The 21,933-nt window shown below is 47.9% G+C and overlaps 1 protein-coding gene across 4 annotated transcripts in view; it reads left to right on the forward strand.

Moving 5' to 3' along the window:
• The window catches only part of CLCN4 (chloride voltage-gated channel 4), an 85,302-nt gene extending 64,571 nt beyond the window's left edge, over window positions 1–20,731 (forward strand). For 3 of the 4 annotated variants that reach the window (XM_061177981.1, XM_061177983.1, XM_061177982.1), the window contains exons 8-12: window positions 235–780; window positions 2,605–2,791; window positions 3,285–3,683; window positions 11,063–11,279; window positions 17,650–20,731. In XM_061177981.1, the coding sequence (XP_061033964.1) occupies window positions 235–780; window positions 2,605–2,791; window positions 3,285–3,683; window positions 11,063–11,279; window positions 17,650–17,740 (1,440 nt within the window). In that variant the 3' untranslated portion in view covers window positions 17,741–20,731. The remainder of the gene's footprint in view (window positions 1–234; window positions 781–2,604; window positions 2,792–3,284; window positions 3,684–11,062; window positions 11,280–17,649) is intronic. The other variant, XR_009698889.1, reaches the window with a different exon arrangement.
• The last annotated feature ends 1,202 nt before the right edge of the window (window positions 20,732–21,933 follow it).

A 21,933-nucleotide genomic window follows, 5' to 3' on the forward strand; every position in this document is an offset into this window, starting at 1 on the left:
CACACCTTGACTAGTGTCCGTTCCAATTGTAGACATAGAGTCCTTTAAATATCTTTGTTAGTGCATTTGGGCCATCCTCACACCTAGGTTGAGGAAGTGAGTACCGCCCGTCTTTGGTCTTGAGTGTGACTTTATGGCCTGTGCCAGCAGGTGGCTGCTCATCAGTGGGGCTGGGGCTCTGGGCGGCTCTTTCTTCCGCCCGTCTCTGATTTTCCACCTGTTGGTTGGTCGCAGGTCAGCTACTACTTTCCCTTAAAGACCTTATGGCGGTCCTTCTTTGCGGCCCTGGTGGCAGCCTTCACGCTGCGATCCATCAATCCCTTTGGGAACAGCCGCCTCGTCCTCTTCTACGTGGAGTATCACACGCCCTGGTACATGGCCGAGCTCTTCCCCTTCATCCTGCTTGGGGTCTTCGGGGGCTTGTGGGGAACCCTCTTCATCCGCTGCAACATCGCCTGGTGCAGGAGGCGCAAAACCACCAAGCTGGGGAAGTACCCGGTGCTGGAGGTCATCGCGGTGACCGCCATCACTGCCATCGTCGCCTACCCCAACCCCTACACGCGCCGCAGCACGAGCGAGCTCATATCCGAGCTCTTCAATGACTGTGGGGCCCTCGAGTCCTCCCAGCTCTGTGACTACATCAATGACCCCAACATGACGCGGCCCGTGGACGACATCCCCGACCGGCCGGCCGGGGTCGGCGTTTACACGGCCATGTGGCAGCTGGCCCTGGCGCTGATCTTCAAAATCGTCATTACCATATTTACCTTTGGCATGAAGGTAAGTGAAGAGGAGGGAAGGTGTCAGGGGAGGGAGGCAACCTCTGTCCTTCTGGGGATAGCACCCTAGTCCCCAGAATAAGATTGTGACGGGGGGAAAAGGGGAGGTGACCTTTACTGAATGTTCTCATGCGCAGGGCACTTGACATTCTTTTAATCAACAAGAAACAACGCTTTTGATAAACAGCAAGCCTATGGAATAGAGATTTATAACCCCATTTTACAAGTGAAGAAGCTAAGGCTTGGAGTATATCATTCATATGGAGACGTGTATAGCTTGGTGAATTCTCACAAAACATACACACTTGTGTGACCAGCACCCAGGACCAGGAGCAGAACACTGGCAATCCTCCAGAACCCCCTTGTATTCCATGACTGTTGCTTTCTGTGGTATTCTTACGAATTAAAAAAAAAAAAAAGTCTAGGGACTTCCCTGGTGGTCCAGTGGTTGAGAATCCGCCCTCCAATGCAGGCGACGCGGGTTCGATCCCTAGTGGTAACTAAGATCCCACATGCCGAGGGGCAACTAAGCCCGCCTGCCACAGACTACAGAGCCCACGCGATCTGGAGCCCCCATGCCACAACTAGAGAGAAGCCTGCGCACAGCAACGAAAGATCCCGCATACCGCAACTAAGACCCGACACAGCCAAAAAAAAAAAAAAATACAAATAAATAAATATTTTAAAAAATTCTAAGAAGCTGTGTACTTGGGTGCAGTGATCAAACACAAACCTGAATTTTTGCCTTAAGAACAAGGAAGGATGAACGTTATTAAATAGGTGACTGTCTCTGATGCAAAGGGATTTATTTTCTTCTGGTGCCTGCTGGGAGAAGTCTGCTTTGAAGTTACAGAGGATTAAATGACGGGGGGATAAGGGGTGCTCAGAAAGGAACAATTTCCTCAGGAATGTCTCACACTCTGGAAATCACACCCGAGGATCCAAACTTAACTTGAATTTGGGTAAAGATCCACTTGCATCCTCAGATTGATGACAGCTGGGGGGCGGGGGTGGGGTAGGGGTGACATAAATGCAGCTCCCGGTCAGGATCGGCGGTCACATGCAGTCTCCACGAACAGAGTCAAGTCTGTTCTGTAGCACATGTCTGATCACCAGAGAAATGAACATGTTTTTCACACAGCAAAATATAAAACACGCTATTACCAAGGCCTTTCAGTTTCCATGGTCTGTTTCTTTGCTGCATCTAGCCTGGCTTGAAAATATTCAGAATACTTTTCGGAAAATGGACTTTGTTAGGAAGACAGACCTGCCCCCCATCTCTCTCTGACAGGTGTTTGGCCACTGTACATACAAGAGGGCAGTAAGCCCGTGCCAAGGTTTTTGGAAGATGCAGGGCAGCTACACTGACGCTTTTAGCTTCTTTCTTTGACCTGTGAACAGTTGAAGGCCTTGCTTTTCCATTTTCATGCTGTGGCTTGACATTTAATTTTAAAAGCTAATCTGAATGACACGTGAGGGGAGAGAGAAAGTGGTGAGTATCTCAAGTGACAGATGTGCACTTTGAATGTTATTTGCAGTGGGGCTTATCATTCTTTAATCCACAGCAGGCAAACTAGGCCAGCTTTTGAAGGCGAGGAAATGAAAGTGTAAAATTGCATTTTCTCCAAGTCACAGTAGATACGACCAAGCAGGTGAAATCACTGGTCCCATGGTTTCCCAGCTGACCCACGTTTTGAAGCGTTGCCCCTCCTTTGAAGACCGAAGCAAAATGCAAGCTTGTCGAGGGGGCCTGACTTTCCCGGTGGTGGGGCAGCGGGAACGGGGTCCCCTTCCCTCATGCTGCTTTCCCCTGTGCTCCCCGCAGATCCCGTCCGGTCTCTTCATCCCCAGCATGGCTGTGGGGGCCATGGCAGGCAGGATGGTGGGAATTGGCGTGGAACAACTGGCTTACCATCACCACGACTGGATCATCTTCAGGAATTGGTGCAGGCCCGGAGCAGACTGCGTCACTCCAGGGCTCTATGCCATGGTGGGAGCTGCCGCCTGCCTAGGTACTGTGTGTGTGTGTGTATGTGTGTAATGTGAGTAGCAGAGGGCTTTTCTCCGCTCAGTCATCCAGGGACCCAGGTTGATGGGGTCTCCACCGTCTTGCAGCTGTACCATCTACAATAGTGGATAGTCTCTACAATTTTCCAGCTCGAGGGGTTCTGGTAGAGAGCAATGCTTGCTGAGTCGGAAAGCTGCAGAGCCCAAGTAGGCTCCACTCACCAAAAAGCAAGGCGTGCGGTCCTGGGTGAATAGACAACTTGCTGTCCCTCATGGGAGAAGAGCCCCTCAGGGAGATGTGACTTACGGCTCCTGATGCAAGGCTGTGTTTACCGAGCCTGGCCTCTGTCCCAGAGGTCCGAGCCTGGGCGCCGTGTAGGACTGTCTCCGTAGAACAGGTGCTGGGAGGGTAGAGCCGGCTTGTCAGTTTGCACAGTTCATCTCCTCTTGCGGGTGTGGAGTTGAGTCCTGCAATTTCATTCCTCCCTTTGGTTGCAGGTGGAGTTACCAGGATGACGGTGTCGTTGGTGGTCATCATGTTTGAATTGACGGGTGGTCTCGAGTACATCGTGCCCCTGATGGCGGCGGCCGTGACCAGCAAGTGGGTGGCTGATGCCTTTGGGAAGGAAGGCATCTACGAGGCCCACATCCACTTAAATGGGTACCCGTTCCTGGACGTGAAGGACGAGTTCACCCACCGCACGCTGGCCACTGACGTCATGCGGCCCCGGCGGGGGGAGCCGCCGCTGTCCGTGCTCACCCAGGACAGCATGACCGTTGAGGACGTGGAGACGCTCATCAAGGAGACCGACTACAATGGCTTCCCCGTGGTCGTCTCCAGGGACTCGGAGCGCCTCATCGGGTTCGCCCAGAGGAGGGAGCTGATTCTCGCCATAAGTGAGTAAAGCAGGGAGGCTCACGTTTCACGGAGACGAACGGCACCTCTGTGCCCCGGCATTCTCAAAGAGGTTCGAGAGAGTGGACGAGGGTCGGAGGGCTTCAGGCCAGGGTCTCTCACGCTTTAATGCTTATTCGTTTCACCTTTAATGCTTATTCAGCACCTCGGAAACGTGGCCCTTTCACCATCATGTACTCACACGTAGGGCCATGTGTGGCCCTTGTTCAAGTTCCTGGTAGATGGGACTTTACCTCTTGGGGCTCTCTGCAAACACGAGGCTCCTTCTGTGCCCGGCAGTGGACGAGGGTCGGAGGGCTTCAGGCCAGGGTCTCTCACGCTTTAATGCTTATTCGTTTCACCTTTAATGCTTATTCAGCACCTCGGAAACGTGGCCCTTTCACCATCATGTACTCACACGTAGGGCCATGTGTGGCCCTTGTTCAAGTTCCTGGTAGATGGGACTTTACCTCTTGGGGCTCTCTGCAAACACGAGGCTCCTTCTGTGCCCGGCAGGCTCGGGCTCTTCTAGTCTTGAGTTCCACGGTCTGGCGTCTGGCCAGAATGCAGTAGGTCTGGGGTGGGACCCGAGACTCTGCATTTCTCCCGAGCTCCCTCTTAATGCTGCTGCTGCTGCCCCCAGGTCACACCGTGAGGGACAGTGTCTCGTCGGAGGCATTCTTGGCTGGACACCGAGCACCACGTTTGCAAGCAGCCCCCTGGGCCCCTTCCGCCAGGAGACACGCGCTCCGCCCTTTAGGGACTTCCTGGGTGAAGCTGAGCAGGAAGAGGTGGGAGAGCTTGGGCTGGCCGGGCAGGCCGGTCGCAGAGACGGACTTCCAGGCAGGCTGACCGACCCAGATGCTGAGCTCTCTGCCTCAGGCGCCTCCCTCGGCGCCGCTCAAGCCCTTCACTTCGCGACTCTATGTCCGGTGCCATCAGTTAGAGGCCCACGTGGGTCCAGTCAGTTCCGTGGGATGCTTTTCCTCCTCGTGCGCTGACTGGATCAGCTGGGCTGAGGGGCAGGCTGCTGAGTTGGGAGAGCAGAGAGGGGATGATGCCCAGCTGGGATGTTCCCGACACGGGCGGCTCGGAGAAGCCCGGAGCTCCCGTTGGCCCAGGGATGAGCGCCTTGGAAGGGGAGCGGGAGGTAGGAGGATTCCACAGACAGAGGCCTGGGTGTGAGTCTTTGGAGGCCCAGGAGGGAGGAGCAGCAGGCCTTAGCGGGCTCCCCCAGGGTGGTCCTTCCGGACTTCCCGATGCAGCGAGGGCAGGGAGCCGCAGAGCACATCCGCGGCGCACGGTAAACACGGATGCCCTCCAGCTCAGCGCCCCTGCATCTCACGGTACGCCAGGGCCCATGACATGGCTCATGTGTGGCCGTGATGATTGTACTTCCAGAACATTTGTGAAGTTGGCCAGGGAGACTTTTCCAGGTATGATGGTAGAACGCCCCACCGGGAACACACCTTAGCTTATCCCTGCCCTTTGTTAACTATTTCTTAGGCTTTCGCTTTGAATTTCTAAAACCTCTTCGCTATGTTAAATAGCTTGTAAAATGTTTTTAAAGTATCTTCATCAAAGGCTTTATAAAAATAAGTTTAAATAAGCTATATAGCCTCTAATTTTAGCTTGTTGCTCAAACATATTTACCTCCCCCAAAGCAACAGTTGATTTTATATTTTAGACACGAAAGTACATTTGTGCTTTAAGTGCTCCATGATGCTTCTCTTTATTATACGGTCTGTCGCTTAACAGGTACGTGCCCTTAGGCATGACAGTTGCCTTATAAATAATGAGATTTTTTTTTAAAAAGCTGTATAGTAGGGTTGGGTTTGTTTTAAATTAATGTAATCAGCAGGCTTTAAAAATTTATTCAATCCTTAAAATCTTTTAAGCAAAGGTTGAAATTTAAACACTCTAGTAATAAATGTCATGGAATCCATTACCTATTGTGTCGCTCCAGGCACACCTGCTAAGAGAGAGCTTACTAATTTTGCTGAAACCCATTACTGTAATCAAGTGGGAAGCAGTAATTGTCATCAGCCGGTTAGAGAAGAAATTTAAGCTTGCCAACCCAGCGCCCTCCTAGAAGCTATGTTTGGAATGTCTGAAGAGGCAACACGCAGTGTAAATAATACCTTTATGCTTTCCATCAGACCGATAAGAGTACGGAAGCTGCCATTTACATGGTTTGCGGGAAAGCAAGGAGTGTTTGGCTGTGAGCAGTGAGAAAAGCTGTTTTCCTGCTCCGTGGATATAGAAAAGTCCTGTACTCCGGTGGAGAAATTCATGACCTGTATTTGCAGACTTAGACCCCTTTTGCGAATATAGAAATAGGACTTGAGCATTGAGCTAGTAACGATCCCATGCCAATTTCCCTTTCAGGGGACTCAGGAGCAGAGATTTTACATAGATCCAAGATAAGAAAAGAGTAGTAAATGAGGCAAAGATTTTTTTCTCACGTGTCATGTTTAAAAAGGTATCAGTTGCTCCCGTGAAGCTGAAAATGTCTTATTTTCAGTCTGTCTCTGGAATGCCAAACCATAGCTGTTGTCTTTGCTGGAGAGCCATTAGTCGCAGCACCTCGGAAACGTGGCCCTTTCACCATCATGTACTCACATGTAGGGCCATGTGTGGCCCTTGTTCAAGTTCCTGGTAGATGGGACTTTACCTCTTGGGGCTCTCTGCAAACACGAGGCTCCTTCTGTGCCCGGCAGGCTCGGGCTCTTCTAGTCTTGAGTTCCACAGTTAAGTGAGGCTGGATCCAGAGAGGACTCAGTGGGAAGCCGCGAAGATGATTAAAGGGATGGAAAGTTAGAGTCATGGGCCAGAGTTAAGGGAACTCTCATTTTCTTCGCCTGGTGGATGATTTGATGATGATTCTCCAGCATGTGGAAGAGGCCCACTTGCAGAAAGGGGATCTATGTCCAGAACTGAACAACAAGATACGTGTCAGATCTGTTGGACGGGTTCTTTAGGGATAAAGAGGTTTCTTCCTGGGAGAGCTGTTTGTTAGTGATTGGGATAGGCCGTGGAGAACAGTGGTGCCATCTGCTTCCTTCTGCTGGGGATGAAAAAATACATGCAGAGGGACTTCTCCATGCCTTATAAACTATAACTTGTCAGAAAATCATCTGCTTTTTCTTCTAAATAGTCTTTACCTTTTTACCACATCACCTTTGTACTGACCACCACTATAGTTGCTTCTAATTTTCCATTTTAACCTTTCTTGTCAATTACGTCTGTTTTATGGAAGCATTTTTTTTTTTTTTGGAAGCATTTTTTTTAACCTTTGATGTCTGGCATCTGCCTAAGCTTTTTTAAAATTAAAAAAGATTTTTTTTATTTTGATTTTTTTACTGAAGTAGAGTGGATTTACGATGTTGTGTTAATTTCTGCTGTACAGCAAAGTGATTCAGTTATGCATATAGATACATTCATTCTTTTTTATATTCTTTTCCGTTATGGTTTATCACAGGATATTGAATATAGTTCCCTGTGCTATACAGTAGGACCGTGTTGTTTATCTATGGAAGCATTTTTTTTTCTTTTTTTTTTTAAATTAATTTATTTATTTTTGGCCGTGTTGGGTCTTCGCTGCTGCGCGCGGGCTTTCTCTGGTTGCGATGAGCGGGGGCTACTCTTCATTGCGGTGCGCTGGCTTCTCATTGCGGTGGCTTCTCTCGTTGTGGAGCACGGGCTCTAGGCACGCAGGCTCAGTAGTTGTGGCACGTGGGCTCAGTAGTTGTGGCTCACGGGCTCTAGAGCGCAGGCTCAGTTGTTGTGGCGCATGGGCTTAGTTGCTCCACGGCATGTGGGATCTTCCCGGACCAGGACTTGAACCTGTGTCCCCTGCATTGGCAGGCAGATTCTTATCCACTGCGCCACCAGGGAAGTCCCTATGGAAGCATTTTTAATGAACAGGATGATAGCGTATTACCTCCCTAAAAACATGATTAGAGTTTCTCAACCTTAACGCCATTAACATTGGGGCTGGATCATTCTTTGTTGAGAGGGGCTGTCCTGTGCACTGTAGGATCATCCCTGGTCGCTACCCACTAGAGGCCAGTAGCAACCCCGTCCCCCCAGTTATGAGACCCCAAAATGTCTCCGGATATTGCCAAATGTCCCCGGAGGGTGGAGGCAGAATTACTCCCAGTTGAGAACCATTGCTCTAAAGCCATTGTAATCACTTACTGGATATGTGATTATTTCCAGTCTTTTAAAATTTCTTGGCCTATCATAGTTTGTGGAATTCACTTTATCAACACTTTCCTCATTACCCTCCCTGCGCCTGGCATTACGATCGTACTGCTGCTAGCAAGTGGAATGTCAGGTTGAATGACCTTAACAGGCGCTCGTAAAAGGTACATCATTTTTCAGGAGCTGCAGCCACTGATAGTAGTTGTGGTAGAATAGAACAGCAGACCCCCAATACTAACAACAATTTTAAAAAGTTTAGGGGCTTCCCTGGTGGCGCAGTGGTTAAGAATCTGCCTGCCAATGCAGGGGACACGGGTTCGAGCCCTGGTCCGGGAAGAGCCCACATGCCGCGGAGCAGCTAAGCCCGTGCGCCACAACTACTGAGCCTGCGCTGTACAGCCCGTGTGCCACAACTACTGAGCCCGCGTGCCTAGAGCCCATGCTCCACAAGAGGAGCCACCGCAATGAGAAGCCCATGCAATGCAACGAAGAGCAGCCCCCGCTCGGCACAACTAGAGAAAGCCGCGTGCAGCAACAAAGACCCAACGCAGCCAAAAATAAATTAAAAAAAGAAAAAAAAGTTTAACTACTTGATCTTTACCACAAAAATGAAGTTTATTACATTTTTTTAAGTAAAAGTAATACTGAGAATGTTGGGGAAATCAGAAGCAAAAGAGAATTAAAAAGGTGCCCACATTTCCAGCACCGTAGAAGGCTCTGGTTAATACTTAGTGCTTTTCTTGTCTTTTAGGCCTTTTACACATGTAATGTTGGGCTCTCTTTTTTTTGGCTGCTTTTCTAACACAGGTTCCCATGAGTCCCTGGGGTCTGGGAGCCTACACTCTCACAGCACTGGATCATGCCCTGGGTGAGGGCTTGGTTTCCCCTTCCGTGCAGGAAATATTTCACGTAGCATCCACCACGTGCTGGCGCTGTCCCGGGAGCCGGGAGCACAGGGCTGGCAGCAGCCAGGCTCTGCCCTCTGTGAACTTACATGCTGGAGTTGGTTGCAGGCATTTTGGTGACAGGTGATTTCTTGTCCAAAGTGGGAGTAGATGGTTCCCCCAGTAGAGAGATGAGGAGAGCTTTCTTGCTGATTCTTCCATTCACCAGCTTTTGGCTGTGCGTCGTACCTCCACCCCCGAAGTTCAGTCAAGGCTTTAAGATAGGTCTTTATAATAGAGCTCCAAAGTGGCCTCACAGAGAGCCCTTTGGAGAGAGCCACAGCTGCTCCTCTTGGAGTACCAAGGAGCGCTGCTCAGGTCTCCGGCTCTGACCCCAGCTGTTGCCTTTGGTTCTTGTTTGGCAGTGGATAGCTCAGGGCTTTCCTTCCGAATGCCTCCTTTGTGAGATAGGCTCTGTTCTACATGACAGGCAGAGCCAAGGACACCGACGTTCACTAGACCTACCCACTCGTTCATCCACTTGTTGGTGGATTGACGCATGTGCGCACTTGGCAAATACCTGTTCTGTGTCTGCTGTATTCTCGGCATTGCTCAAGCACTGGGAATGCGGTGCTGAGCAAGAATTCACGGAGCTAGGTGCTGTTAGAAGCAGGGCTCTAACCCAGTCAGTAGATTCAGAGGCAATAGAAGCTTGTTATTCATTTCAACAAGTGAATTGACAGTTGGCTAAGTTGTATTTGGTTTTATGAGGGGGCTCAGCAAATCCATGTGACCAGTTCTTGATTGGCTTTTGTGGCTTGATCCAATCCTGATGTTCAACTGGATTGTTGAAATAGATGGGATTCCTGTTACATGGGACTTTTAGAGAATCAGTCGGTCTATGAAAATGAGCGATAAGTGTGCGTTGACTGTTGCCGCCCACCTTAGCATTTCAGGACAGAACCCTCTCGATTTAGGAGAGAAATACACAGTGTGTATTGTGTGGCATCTGCGTCTGAAAACATGTTGTGCATCAGTGTCATCTGGTATTTGTGGTTGAATTGTACTCCATTGGATGTAACTCGATTGAACCTGACCCACATACTGTGCAGGCATTTGCCCAGCGGGCCCTCTGTTCCCCTTTTAAACAGCGACCCTTTTTCAAACTCAGTCTGACCCCGAATGCTGCCAGTTTTCCATTAGAGTACTCTGTTGCAGTAAATGGCTTTAGAGCCAGCAGTTAGAATTTTATTTTTCAAAGAACAATATAGGTGAATAGTAGTCTTTGAGAAGGCAAAAAAAAACGTATTATAGAAACCAGGATCCATTTTAAGGCAAGCCTTGCTGTACATTTCCCCTAACCTTTTCCCATGAACCAAAAGGAAGATTAAAATTCCAACAGAAGGAAAATCGCCTTGGAGAAATATCTTGAGACCGATGGATTTATTTCATGTGTGACTTAAAATAGCCTAGGTTTCTAGTACTGCATAAAGCTGTATTTCTAATGAGTTCCTGTTACCCTAGTTTTCTTCAGCTTTCTTTCACGTGGGCCTGCCTACAGATAGAAATAGGCTAATTGTTACCATAACAGTTTTACTATCTTTCTTTGAGAAATCCACAAAATGGCCCATATTTAAGAGAGGCGATCCAAGGGGTTGGGGGGGAATGCAGCTTTTCTAGGGTTATTTCTTTGGTCCCAAGGGTCGTAGTTAGACTGAGCTGCGTTTCTGGGCTGTGAGCCTAGGATGGTCCTCTTGGTTTCTTGTTCCTTTCAGGATTTATAATGCCATCTGGGCCAGTTATACGTTAGTTTGTAAAAAAAAAAAAAAAAACAAACCAAACCATGTATTAAGGTCATCGGGCAGCTAAGTGAGGTTCCTTTTCACGTCAAACCTCGGCCCCTGATGAGGTGACGGTATGTCAGGAAAGCAAGGGTGGCAGGCCCTGGGCCAGCTGGGTGCCCTGGCGTCCAGGCAGAAACAGTGCGTTTCCCTAAAGGAAGTAGCCTGGTCAGGCCCGCGTTGCAAGACTTTGGCAGTGAATGATCAGGTCACAGCAGGGGGGTCTCGCACAGCATTAGCTTGAGAGAGAGAGATGCCAATTTCACAGATGTTTGGCTGAAGCTCCAAGTTAAGAATGTAGAGTCTGCCTTCTGCGCCCCTCCTCTGTGGGATTCTAGGCTGCTGGGGGAGGGAAGTCGTGTGTTGCTGTGGGATGGGGTGGGATGGGGTGGGGGAAGGGACTCCGCAAGGGAGTCTCGTGGGGCTCACCGTCCTGCTCGCCCATTCCAGAGAACGCCAGACAGAGGCAGGAGGGCATCGTGAGCGACTCGGTCATGTACTTCACCGAGGAGCCCCCTGAGCTGCCAGCCAACAGCCCGCAGCCCCTGAAGCTGCGGCGCGTCCTGAACCTCAGCCCTTTCACCGTCACGGACCACACCCCCATGGAGACGGTGGTGGACATCTTCCGGAAGCTGGGGCTCCGCCAGTGCCTGGTGACACGGAGCGGGTGAGTGGCGGGACCCTGGGGGGAACAAGATGAAGGGGACGCGGGCTCAGCCCTTGGGGGACTGGCGGGGACCGGGGCAGGGGGGTGGGTGGCAGTGCTCGGAAGAGATGTCAGTAGGGGAGCCCAGGAGGAGGAGTTGCCGGCGAGCGTGGGACTCAGGCTTCCAGGTGGGGCTGCTGTCTCTGCCCTGAGGTTGGAGGTTGAGTCCCGAGGGGAGGAGCCAACGGGGAGGGGCTGGGGCTCCCCCGCCCCCCCGCAGCGGTCCTGGCTCTGGGAGAAGGTTCCGTCTGTCCTGCTGTGACGTTGTGATGTGACAACACATTCCTGCACATCACGGCGCTCCACAGAAACGAGCAACGAGGATCTCAGGGCTGATGAGAAAAATAGGGTTAGGCGCACAACGCTCGAACGCTTCGTCAGTGACAGATTAAAAAAGAGTGACAGATTAAAAAAAAAAGAGATGGTAATCTCATAAAAACGGTCAGACATTTACACACATTAACGGGTTGAGAAGTATATCAAAAAGACAGTTTATCGTCCCTTCACCTTGAGAAAGCCCCGCAGTTGGCTTGTGGAAGCGGGCATCGCGAGGGCTGCGGCTGAGTATTCCCATGCCCCTGGGTGCTCCCGGCCGCGGGCATTTTTCTCTGTCCTCCTGGAGTTTCTTGTGGATGAAATCACCCATAAGCAAACGTGAGGTTCACAGTATGCTCAAATTGCTCCCTAATACATCAGTCGGTTCGAAACAACTTCACGTGTTCAAACGTTATCGCAGAGCCGAGAGATTTGGTGGCCCGTGGCATCGTCTCCGCCGCAGCAATATTGCTTTCGCTCTGTTATCACGAACCAGGAAACCAGCACTGCAAAGATCAAAGGTTCGTGATGATGTGAGAGGTGCAGTGCTCCGTGGGCCGTGCTTTGGGCTCAGGGGCTCCCCCTAAATTCCAGGGCCTCAGAAGCTTGGGGGGAGCGAGAGATTGGCTTGGTGGAGACATTGGTACCAGGGCGGCTTTCTTCCTGCCACCCTGCTCATGGCTCTGCAAGGAGCTGAATTTGCACTTGACCCAGAGAACTCTCGGCGGATGGGACGAGTGTCCTTCTTAGCTCTGACTGCAGCTGGGGTATGTCTTGCACATGGGGAGGGGCAGTCAATAAGGAACAAATAAATAAGTGTTTGAGGCTAGAGGTCATTTCTGCTGGCGGTTTTTAAAGGAACTCAGTGGTTCTCAAACTTGAGCAGGCGTCCGAATCCCCCAGAGGAGTAAACCTCTAGGTTAAACCCAGAGTGCCGGGCCCCCCTGCAGTTACTGATCCCTCCGGCCTGGGAGGGGGCCCGAGAATGTGTATTTCTAACCAGCTCCCAGGGCTTGCTGCTGGTTGGGGTCGCCACTTTGCAAACTGCTGAAGCCCACTGATGAACCTGAATTTCCAGCGCTCGGCAGAAATACCACCGTGATCACCCGTGTCGTCTCAAGTGTGTAGCAGTTTCTCTTTTCCTTTAAAATAATCATCCAATGTCAGTTATCATTGGAATCTCCAGTTCTGGCAGGAAATGCTGCCCTCAACGCCCGCTCACACCTCATGGAGCCCCGTGAGGTTTTCCTGTGAAGATCTGGGTGTCGAAATTGGCTCCGAATGTTCTGCGAGAAAACAATCGCACCCTCTCTCTCGCTCTACATATTTTAAACAAACACAGATGCTGATACATTAGTGCTGGCAAGAGATCCTTGTTTGCGGGGCCTTTCATCTTCTCGGGCTTTGAGCCAGGGCAGGCACGGCTCAAGCCAGCGCGCGTTTTTGATGTATTCCGTCGCCATGTGCCTTCCCTGCTCTAGGCCGAGCGCTCGAGCTCGTACCCTTGACTCGCGTTGTCTGCAGGATTTCTCAGGGCCTGGGCCCCCAGGTGATCGTGAAAGCAGACCAGGAGCCAGGGAAGTCTTTGTCTCCCTAAGGCCAGAGCCTAGGAAGCCTCCAGTGGCCAAGAGTGAATCTGGGATTTTCTCCACAGAGGATCTAGAAAGAAAAAGTGAGCAGGGGAGATGGTGTCAGCTTCCACCAAGCCCTGCTAGGTGGGCCTTGGGGGCCTGGGCGGGGTGGCCTTCTCACAAGGGCCCAGCTGCTCTAATCTGAATTATGTTCATGGTCGTAGATGGACTGTTTATCATTCCCCAGATTCACTTGAACTGCTACCCAAAGGGGCTGGAAGTTTAAACACTTGATTTATATCAAGTAGGACATTTCACACCACTAACAAACCCCGCTGGATTTAATGCTGCCTCCTTTTGGGAGGACGTTCAGCTTGCTTCTTTTTTGATAGTTATTGTCGCAGGCCAGGGCGCAATTTATGCCAGAACCCAAGGCAGCTCCTGAATTCATATTTCCCCAGAGCCATGATAACCAGCTTGACTTTCAGACATAGTTACCAAGCTTTAAGACGGGGTTGTCAGGACTGCATGTGCCTGGCCTTTTGATATTATCTCCAGGATGACTGTAAGGAAACAAAACCCAGGCTTTATGGATACGGGAGGGGTGTCTGTGTGTGTTAACAAGTCGTTTTTTCTCAAAGCGGCATGGGTTTCGTCAGCATCTTACCGAGCATCTCTGCGAGGGAGAACAGGAGGAGGCTCAAAAAGCGTTTAAAAAAAAACAAAATCAAGGCGCTTGTCCTCCACCGAGGAACATGGCCGTCACCCAATTTGAGTGGTGTTCCCCAGGTGTTCTGGAGGGCAGTGTCCTCAGCCAGGCTTTCAAGTAGAAAAGAAATGTACGAAAGAACAAAGGAGCCTTTTAAGCTGAGGGACTGTCTGCCAGTTGGTGGCCGCCAGCCACGGAACTCCTCCCACCGCGGATGAAAAGGTGGTTCACCTTTTCACGGGCTGCCACTTCTCTGATGATCGCAGCTTTCTTGGTGGTGTATTACAGGCGTAAGCTGCTTGCCTTCTAACGATTCCTTTTTTGATTTTAAAGGGAGTTGAAGGACCGTTATGGACTGAACTGTGTCCCCCCCGCCCCATCCCCGAATTCATATGTTGAAGCTCCAGCCTCCAATATGGCTGTCTTTGGAGATGGGGTCTTTAAGGAGGTAGTTAAGGTTAAATGAGGTCATAAAAGTGGGGCCCTAATCTGATAGGGCTGGTGTCCCTAAAAGAAGAGGAGACACCAGGGATGCTTGCACAGAGAAAAAGGCCGTGTGAGGACACAGCAAAAAGGTGGTGTCTGCAAGCCCAGGAGAGAGACCTCTGGAGAAACCAAACCTGCCAGCACCTTGATCTTGGCCTTCCAGCCTCCAGAACTGGGAGAACATACATTTCTGTTGTTAAGCCACCTACCTAGTCTGTGGTGCTTTGTTACAGCAGACCAAGCTGACTCCGTCAGGACGCAGACTCAGCTTGGCAGGTTTAGTATAATAGCATCTTGTTTTATGGGGCATCTTCGATTTTACTGTATGTTTATAAATTTTAGAAATGTGTTTAAAGTGATCTATGAGCACTGTTAAAGTCAAGTAGCTCTAAACAGCTGGAAGGAACAATTCCTGGCTCTGTCCTCCTTCACCACCCACCCCCCTTTCAGGCAACCACTTTCTTCCCCCTAAGAATTTTGTGTTCTTGAATTAATAGACTTTATTTTTCAAGCAGTTTAAGGTTTACAGCATAATTGAGCAGAAAGTACAGAGTTCCCTCTCTGGTCCTCTCTCTGTTGCCCTTACTGTCATGTCTTGCATTTGTGTGTTATATTTGTTGCCGTTGATGAGCCAGTATTGAGATGTTATTATTAACTACGATCCATTGTTTACATTAGGACTTGCTCTTGGTGTTGTACATCCTGTGGGTTTGGACAAATGTATAATGACATGTATCCACCATTGTAGTATCATCAGGAATAGTGTCACAGCCCTAAGAGTCCTCTGTGCTCTGCCTATTCGTCCCTCCCTCCCCTCACCCCCTGGCAACCGCCGATCCTCTTACTGTCTCCATCATTTTGCCTTTTCCAGAATGTCTGAGAGTTGGAATCACACAGTGTGTAGCCTTCTCAGACGGCTACACTCTTCACTTAGTGAAGTGCATTTCAGGTTCCTCCATGCCTTTTCCTGGCCTGCTGGCTCATATCTTTTTAGAGCCGAGTAATATTCCATTGTCTGGATGGACCAGTTTGTATATTCACTCACCTACTGAAGGACATCTTGGTTGCTTTCAAGTTTTGGCAATTATGTATGACGCATACATCTTCTAAGACTAAGGACATTCTTTTACATAACCACTGAGCCATAATTACACAAAATTAATGGTAACTCAATATATCACTCAATACCTAGTTCATATCAAATTTCAGTCCAGAGTTCCTTCAAGGTTCAGACATCGCATTTGGTTGTTTTGCCTCTTGCGTTTTTTATCTAGAACGGTTCCCTGCCTTTTTTGTTTGTTATTTATGACATAGATTTTTTTTTTTCTTTTTTTTTTTAAGAATCCAGACCAGTAGTCCCACATTCTGAATTTGATTGATTGCTTCCTCATGGTTTGATTTGGTTTAAGTAGTTTCGAGTTTCGGGCAGTGTTCCAATGTAGATGATATCATAACGTCAGCTTTTCTGACTTTGTTGGTGATAAGCTCCATCACTGGGATGAGGTGGGGATGGCCAGAGCCCTCTGTAGTAAAGGGACATTTTTCTCTTTGTATGTAATCTGTGGAGGGATACTTTGAGACCATGTGAATTTTCTGTTTTCCAGCAACCATTTACCTGATGGTTTTGGAATCCATCGATAATTATTGGCTAAACTAATTATTACATTGGGGGTTGCAAAGTGTTGATTTTCTAATTCCTTTGTGCTTGCTACATTTTTTCCCCATCTTTTTTTTTTGATTATCATGTTAGTCATGGTGCTTTCTTTCAGTGTTTTGTCATCTGTATTGTCATTATTCTTCTTGTTTAGTATGCTTTTAAAGGCCCTTTTTGCTATTTTCCTCTCACCTGAAGATGTTCCTATAAGATGGAGGGGCAGAGGTAGTATCTGCTGTCTCCCCCGGTGTGATAGATGGGGAAACTAACACAAGAAATCAGTCGCTTTTTCAAGGTTAAGGTCCAGTGTGGTCAGGGACAAGGAAGTGAGAATTCTGGCCGACAGTTTCACTAACCAGTGTCCCTTTCACCAGCTGTCACTGACTGGAGTGAGTACTGCTCCGGGTACTTGCGGCCCCTCTTCATGTTCGCTTCCTATTAGTAAGAGATGAGTTTCATAGTTTGGCTTTAATTAAATAAATGACAGTGTATTACACTTGTGTTTTCTGATTTTTATGGTATATCATCATTTCACCCAGATACAGAGTAGAAACCTGTCATTTCAATAGCCGTACCGTATTCCAGGGTGAGACTGCCATCCTTTACTTCTCTATTCTCCTCTTCTTGGGGATGATGGAGACATGGTGAGCAGCGTTTTGCAAACTAATTTGGCAATGGAGCTTCTTTTCTCTGAAGAACTTGCGTACATCCCCTTCTTTCAAACCTTTCACTTTCCCCAGGGGGCATGATTTGACCCCAGCAGGTGGTTATTTAAGTATTTAATAAATCGAGAGTGAGGCATGATCCAGGGGCACTGTTTACGTTGTCGTGTTTGTGAATGGCGCTCCCTGGAGTTGGGCAGTATACAGTATAGGTGGCCCTATACCAGGGTCCCTGGAAAGTGGCATCGTTTTTGTAAGTTGAAAGCCATGGAATTTTGTAAGAGCAGGTAATTTACATGTCAAACTTTACCCTTCCAGTAAGATAGATTTAAAGTAGAACCGATTGTTATCTTATACTTAAAATTTCGTATGCTTAAAATGCCTCACACTTGGAATTTCTGCGGTGTGGTCAAGTTTGGACAATGGCTTTTGTAAGCCCTTTTTAATTGATGATAGTCTTGAAATTTAGGGGAGCATATGAGTCATCATAGGCTTACTGCTGTAATAAACAAGCCTGCAATCTCAGTGGCCGAACACAATAAAGGTTAATTTTTCTCCCATGTCACTCACATCCAGTGTGAGCTGCAGCAGGTGTGGGCTTTGCACCACACAGCCGTTCCAGGACCCAGGTCTTTGAATCTGGTGGCTCCTGATTCAGTCCTCTGTGACCTCAGCATCCTTCACTGGCTCCTCTGTCTCGGGCTGGCAGATGAGGAGAGAGAGGAAATGTGCAGGTGACTCGGGAGGGGTATCTCTCACCTCCACCCACACGCCATTGGCCAGAGCTCACTCAGTTGGACCCACCCATCCGCAAGGGAGGCTGGGAAATGTTGTCTCTCCGTGTGCCCGTGTGGAAAGGGCGCTGGGGATTAGGGACAGGCATGAGTCAGTATTGCGAGGCTGACCTCTTTTCTCTATTTTGTTTCTTCTCCAGGAGACTTCTTGGCATCATCACGAAAAAGGATGTTCTGAGACATATGGCCCAGATGGCAAACCAGGACCCTGAATCCATCATGTTTAATTAGAAACAAGATGGCAGTTTCTTTGAGAAAAACACAACTGTGTCATTTGAAAAGAAATAAACAAATGATATGTCATCCTAATAAACGGTCATGCACTGGGGGCAGTGGAAACAAAAGCTTTGTTTAAAAGGAAGGGAAGAAGAATGAAACTTAAAAAAAAATACATTGGCGAGTAGGCATTTTATAGCTTTAACCCCTTATGAGTTTCAAGCTGTGTTATGAGTTTAGTAACTGCTATGGGGGCACGTGGGTGGGTGTAAATGATATGGTTTGTACAAGGACATGGAAGACAATTGCTGAGTCAAGAAACATTTGCCCCTTCTATTGAAGGCTGGTGTTGGTGAAGCTTTGAGTCTGAAAGGCCAAGGGGTATTGGCGTGTCTGCGTCCTTATTTATTGGTTCCTGAGGTTTGGCTGCTATGTTACTGAATCAGACTAAAGATATTTGCACGCACTTTGTTGGAAAAGAAAAATTAAATGTGAACATAGTGAAAGCTGCAAGTATGCTAGTGGGTTCACTCGTGACCAGCCGTTGCTGACTCCTGTTCTCAGCCTGTTATTTTGCTTATCCATCGCTTTCTGAACCAACATTGGGTCACCTGCCATGTTGAGTATGAAGAAATCATTTCTCTATGCAAGACCAGCGTCTTGGGACTGCGCGATGAACTGTCGGAGCATTTAGTGCTGCACCGTTTCCTGCCACGAAAAGGGATTCGTGCTTCTTTTGAGGGTATACATACCCATCATTGCTTTGCATCCCCATCGCATTTGCTTCATTTCTTTGTTGCTGTTGCCTGTGCATTCTTAAATATTGATCAGTCTAGCGCTTTCCAAGGGCCATGTCCTATATTCTGCCAGCTTGCCGTAGTGGCTGAATTTCCAAATAGCATATACGAGAGTCAAAACAGGCTACCCAGCATTACTACTTATTTTTCCTCTCAGATCCTATTAAATACGGCTGCTGAGAGGGTGAGGCAGACGAGTTCTCAGTGGGAACTCCTCCAAATGGGCTGCAAGAGAAATGCTAAATTGATTCTAAATCTGTTCCATTCTCTTCTCTGTAGGATGCAGAACATCCAGCTTTAACGTGTAAGCATGCACTTTCATATTAGCAATCAACGCGCAGAAGGACAGAGTAAAATTCGAGACAGGCAATTTGAGCATTGGGTGTCTTTGAACTGAACGTTATGATACATTTATTCGTTTAGTCAGGACTTCTGTCTTGCCCGTGGGAAGGAAGTTGTGTTTCTTAGGTCCACTGGATGATCTGTGTAAGACCGATCCCCCTTGCCCTTTCACTTTCGTCTTTGTTCTTCCCTTTTCACCGAGTCATCCTCATCCTTTTCATTCTCATCATTGGATATTGATGTATCAGGCATGCATTTGGCTGCAAATAATAGAAAACTGAACACACAACGAAGAGCTGCATAAGAAACCTGGAGGTGGGCACTCAGGACTGTCTCCGTAGCATCATCGACGACTCACAGTCTTTGGTAGTTTTTTCCTACCATCCTTACCCTTTCTCCTTTGGGTGACTGCCTTGTAGTCGCAAGATGTTCACTGAACCGCCAGGTCCGATATCTGCTTTCTAAGCAGAAAGAGGGAGGAAGAGGCAAATGACAAGGCGCAGTGTCTGTGTCGGGAAGGCAGTGCTTTCCCCGAGATGCTCGGCTTTCCTCCACCGGCTAGACTTCTGTCGCGCGGCGCCCCCAGCTGCGTGTGCGTCTGGAAAGGAAAATATTTAGCTACGTAGGCATATTACGCTGAATGAGATTGAGATTCTCTGAGTAAGGAAGGGGGATTGCTCCTTGGGAGGGGGACGTTGTCTGCTCTGTGGGATGCTGTCATCGTGTCCCTGTCAGTCATTCTCTTTCTCACTGACCCCCTCCGAACACTCTCCTGTGACCTTATCGTCCCCCACCCCTCCTCTTGGCTTTGACGTAGAACTCCCAGTCGGATGCCATCGTTTCTTAGCCCTAATTAAAATGTTCATTCTAGATAAAAACCTAGCTATAAGAGGGTTTCGTGCAACTTCTAGTGGATACAGGAAAATATACGGATATGTTTAACCTGACTGAAAACTTAAAGGAGTTTAAGTCAGATCACGCTGACAAATTATGGAAAATATGTTTCTGTAATTAATTGGCCTCCTCCCAAATAATATCAGATAGCCACTTCAGTGTGGAAAGGTCAGTCTATACTAGAGAATGTAATCTTTGGTCCTATAAGAGAATGAAATTTGTTGTCTCACTCACAGCACCTAAGTACTGAGTAACGGATCCTAACATTTTGTTGCTATTGAGGTTTCCACGGAAAAGTGCGAGTGAAGCTGGATTCTCCTGGACTTTCAATCCTAAAAAGTCTTAATGTAGTTCCCTTCTTAACTCCCATGTAGGCTCTCGAAAGAGTCTTAGTCGTAGCCTGGATTTTTATAATCCAGGGCACCCTGTTAGCCGAAACAAGGGGAGAGTTGACTCTGGGCCGAGGTCACCGACGGGGCTTGTGTCCTCTCCCCAGTGCTTAGCATGGAGACGTCCGTGGGGTTCAGAGGGCCAGCATCAGACAGGCAGGTCGAGGCCGGGATGGGGGGCTTGCAGCGTCACTGCCAGAGCCAACTGCCTGCCTTCCCTGGAGCCCTGACCTGTAGCCACCGGCCCGGGCCTCAGACACACTGACGGGGAACGCACTGCTGGGCCCTTTGTGGCACTTTCTCATAGAAGTGCGTGGATGGGGATTCTGAAGGTGTTGGCTGTATTCAAATGTAGAACTTCATCCACTTTACCTGGTGATCTGATGAACGAGATGAGTAGATCTGGAATGTGGACGTGAAACCAACATTTCTTAGAATACTGTTTTTGTTTCATTTTCCAGAACCAAAGGCTGTAGACATTCGTTGAACTTTCTGGATTCTTTCTGAATTGTTTTTTTAATGTAAATAAATATAAGTACATAATGGAAAAGGAGTTCTGTAATGAGGCACGTCAACCTACTTCTTGCTCTTTTTCTATCGCTAAGGGAATGTGTTGTAGAAGGACAGATGGCAAATAAAAAGCATCCCGAATGTGACATGTGGATTTCTTGTGTTTTTCAGCGCATCCCCTGGGAATGCAGATGTGCATGTGGCTTTTACGGAAAAGCAAGTGTGCTAGAAGCAAATCTGTATTCAGTGTTTGCTGTTCCTTAGAACCAGGCAATCTTAAAGTTCTCTATTTGATATTTCCTGACGACTTGATAAAGGAGAAGACATGTCAATAGATATTTTTTTGGCCCTAATAAGTCACAGAAACTGAAAAATTTCCAGCAGTTTGTTTCACTTAGGTGAGAACTGGTTCCTTTAAATTATCAACACATGCGAAATATGTTCAGTATTCATTGTATTTATTATTCAGATGCTGAGCTGGAACAGGTGAGAAACCCAAGGAGGAGAACTATTGAATTTCAAGTAATTATAATATTATGTCTTCATTTTCATTTCGCGTGGGCAGTGTTTTATCAGACTCCGCTTCTAACCTTTGAAATGGTTGACCTGAGCGGGGAGCCTGTCCATCTAAGTTGGGAAACATGAACCAGACTCCATTTTCACCGGCGCAGTCCTAACTATTTATTTGCCATCCTAGTTGTGCTGGGAAAAAATATATTCGCATTTGGTGTTGGAATAATGACATAGCAATGCAGGTTTTTAAAAAATTTATTGTAACGCTCTGTGTAAACGTTGGCACCTTACTAAACATTACACGTTTGAACTCTGTTTTTTTTAAAGGAACTATTTATTTTATTGGCGCATAATTGATTTACAATGTTGTGTTAGTTTCAGGTGTACAGCAAAGTGATTCAGTTATACATATATTCACTCTTTTTCGGATTCTTTACCCATATAGGTTATTACAGAATACTGAGTAGAAGAGTTCCCAGTGCTATATAGTAGGTGCTTGTTGATTATCTCTTTTATATATAGTAGTGTGTGTATGTTAATCCCAACCTCCTAGTGTATCCCTCCCCCCACCTTTCCCCTTTGGTAACTGTAAGTTTGTTTTCGAAATCTGTGAGTCTGTTTCTGTTTTGTAAATATGTTCGTTTGTATCATTTTTTAAAATTAGATTCCACCTACACGTGATATCATATATTTGTCTTTGTCTGACTTACTTCACTTAGTATGATCGTCTCTAGGTCCATCCATGTTGCTGCAAATGGCATTA

This window comes from Eubalaena glacialis, chromosome X (genome assembly GCF_028564815.1).
Source record: "Eubalaena glacialis isolate mEubGla1 chromosome X, mEubGla1.1.hap2.+ XY, whole genome shotgun sequence".
Taxonomy (NCBI): domain Eukaryota; kingdom Metazoa; phylum Chordata; class Mammalia; order Artiodactyla; family Balaenidae; genus Eubalaena; species Eubalaena glacialis.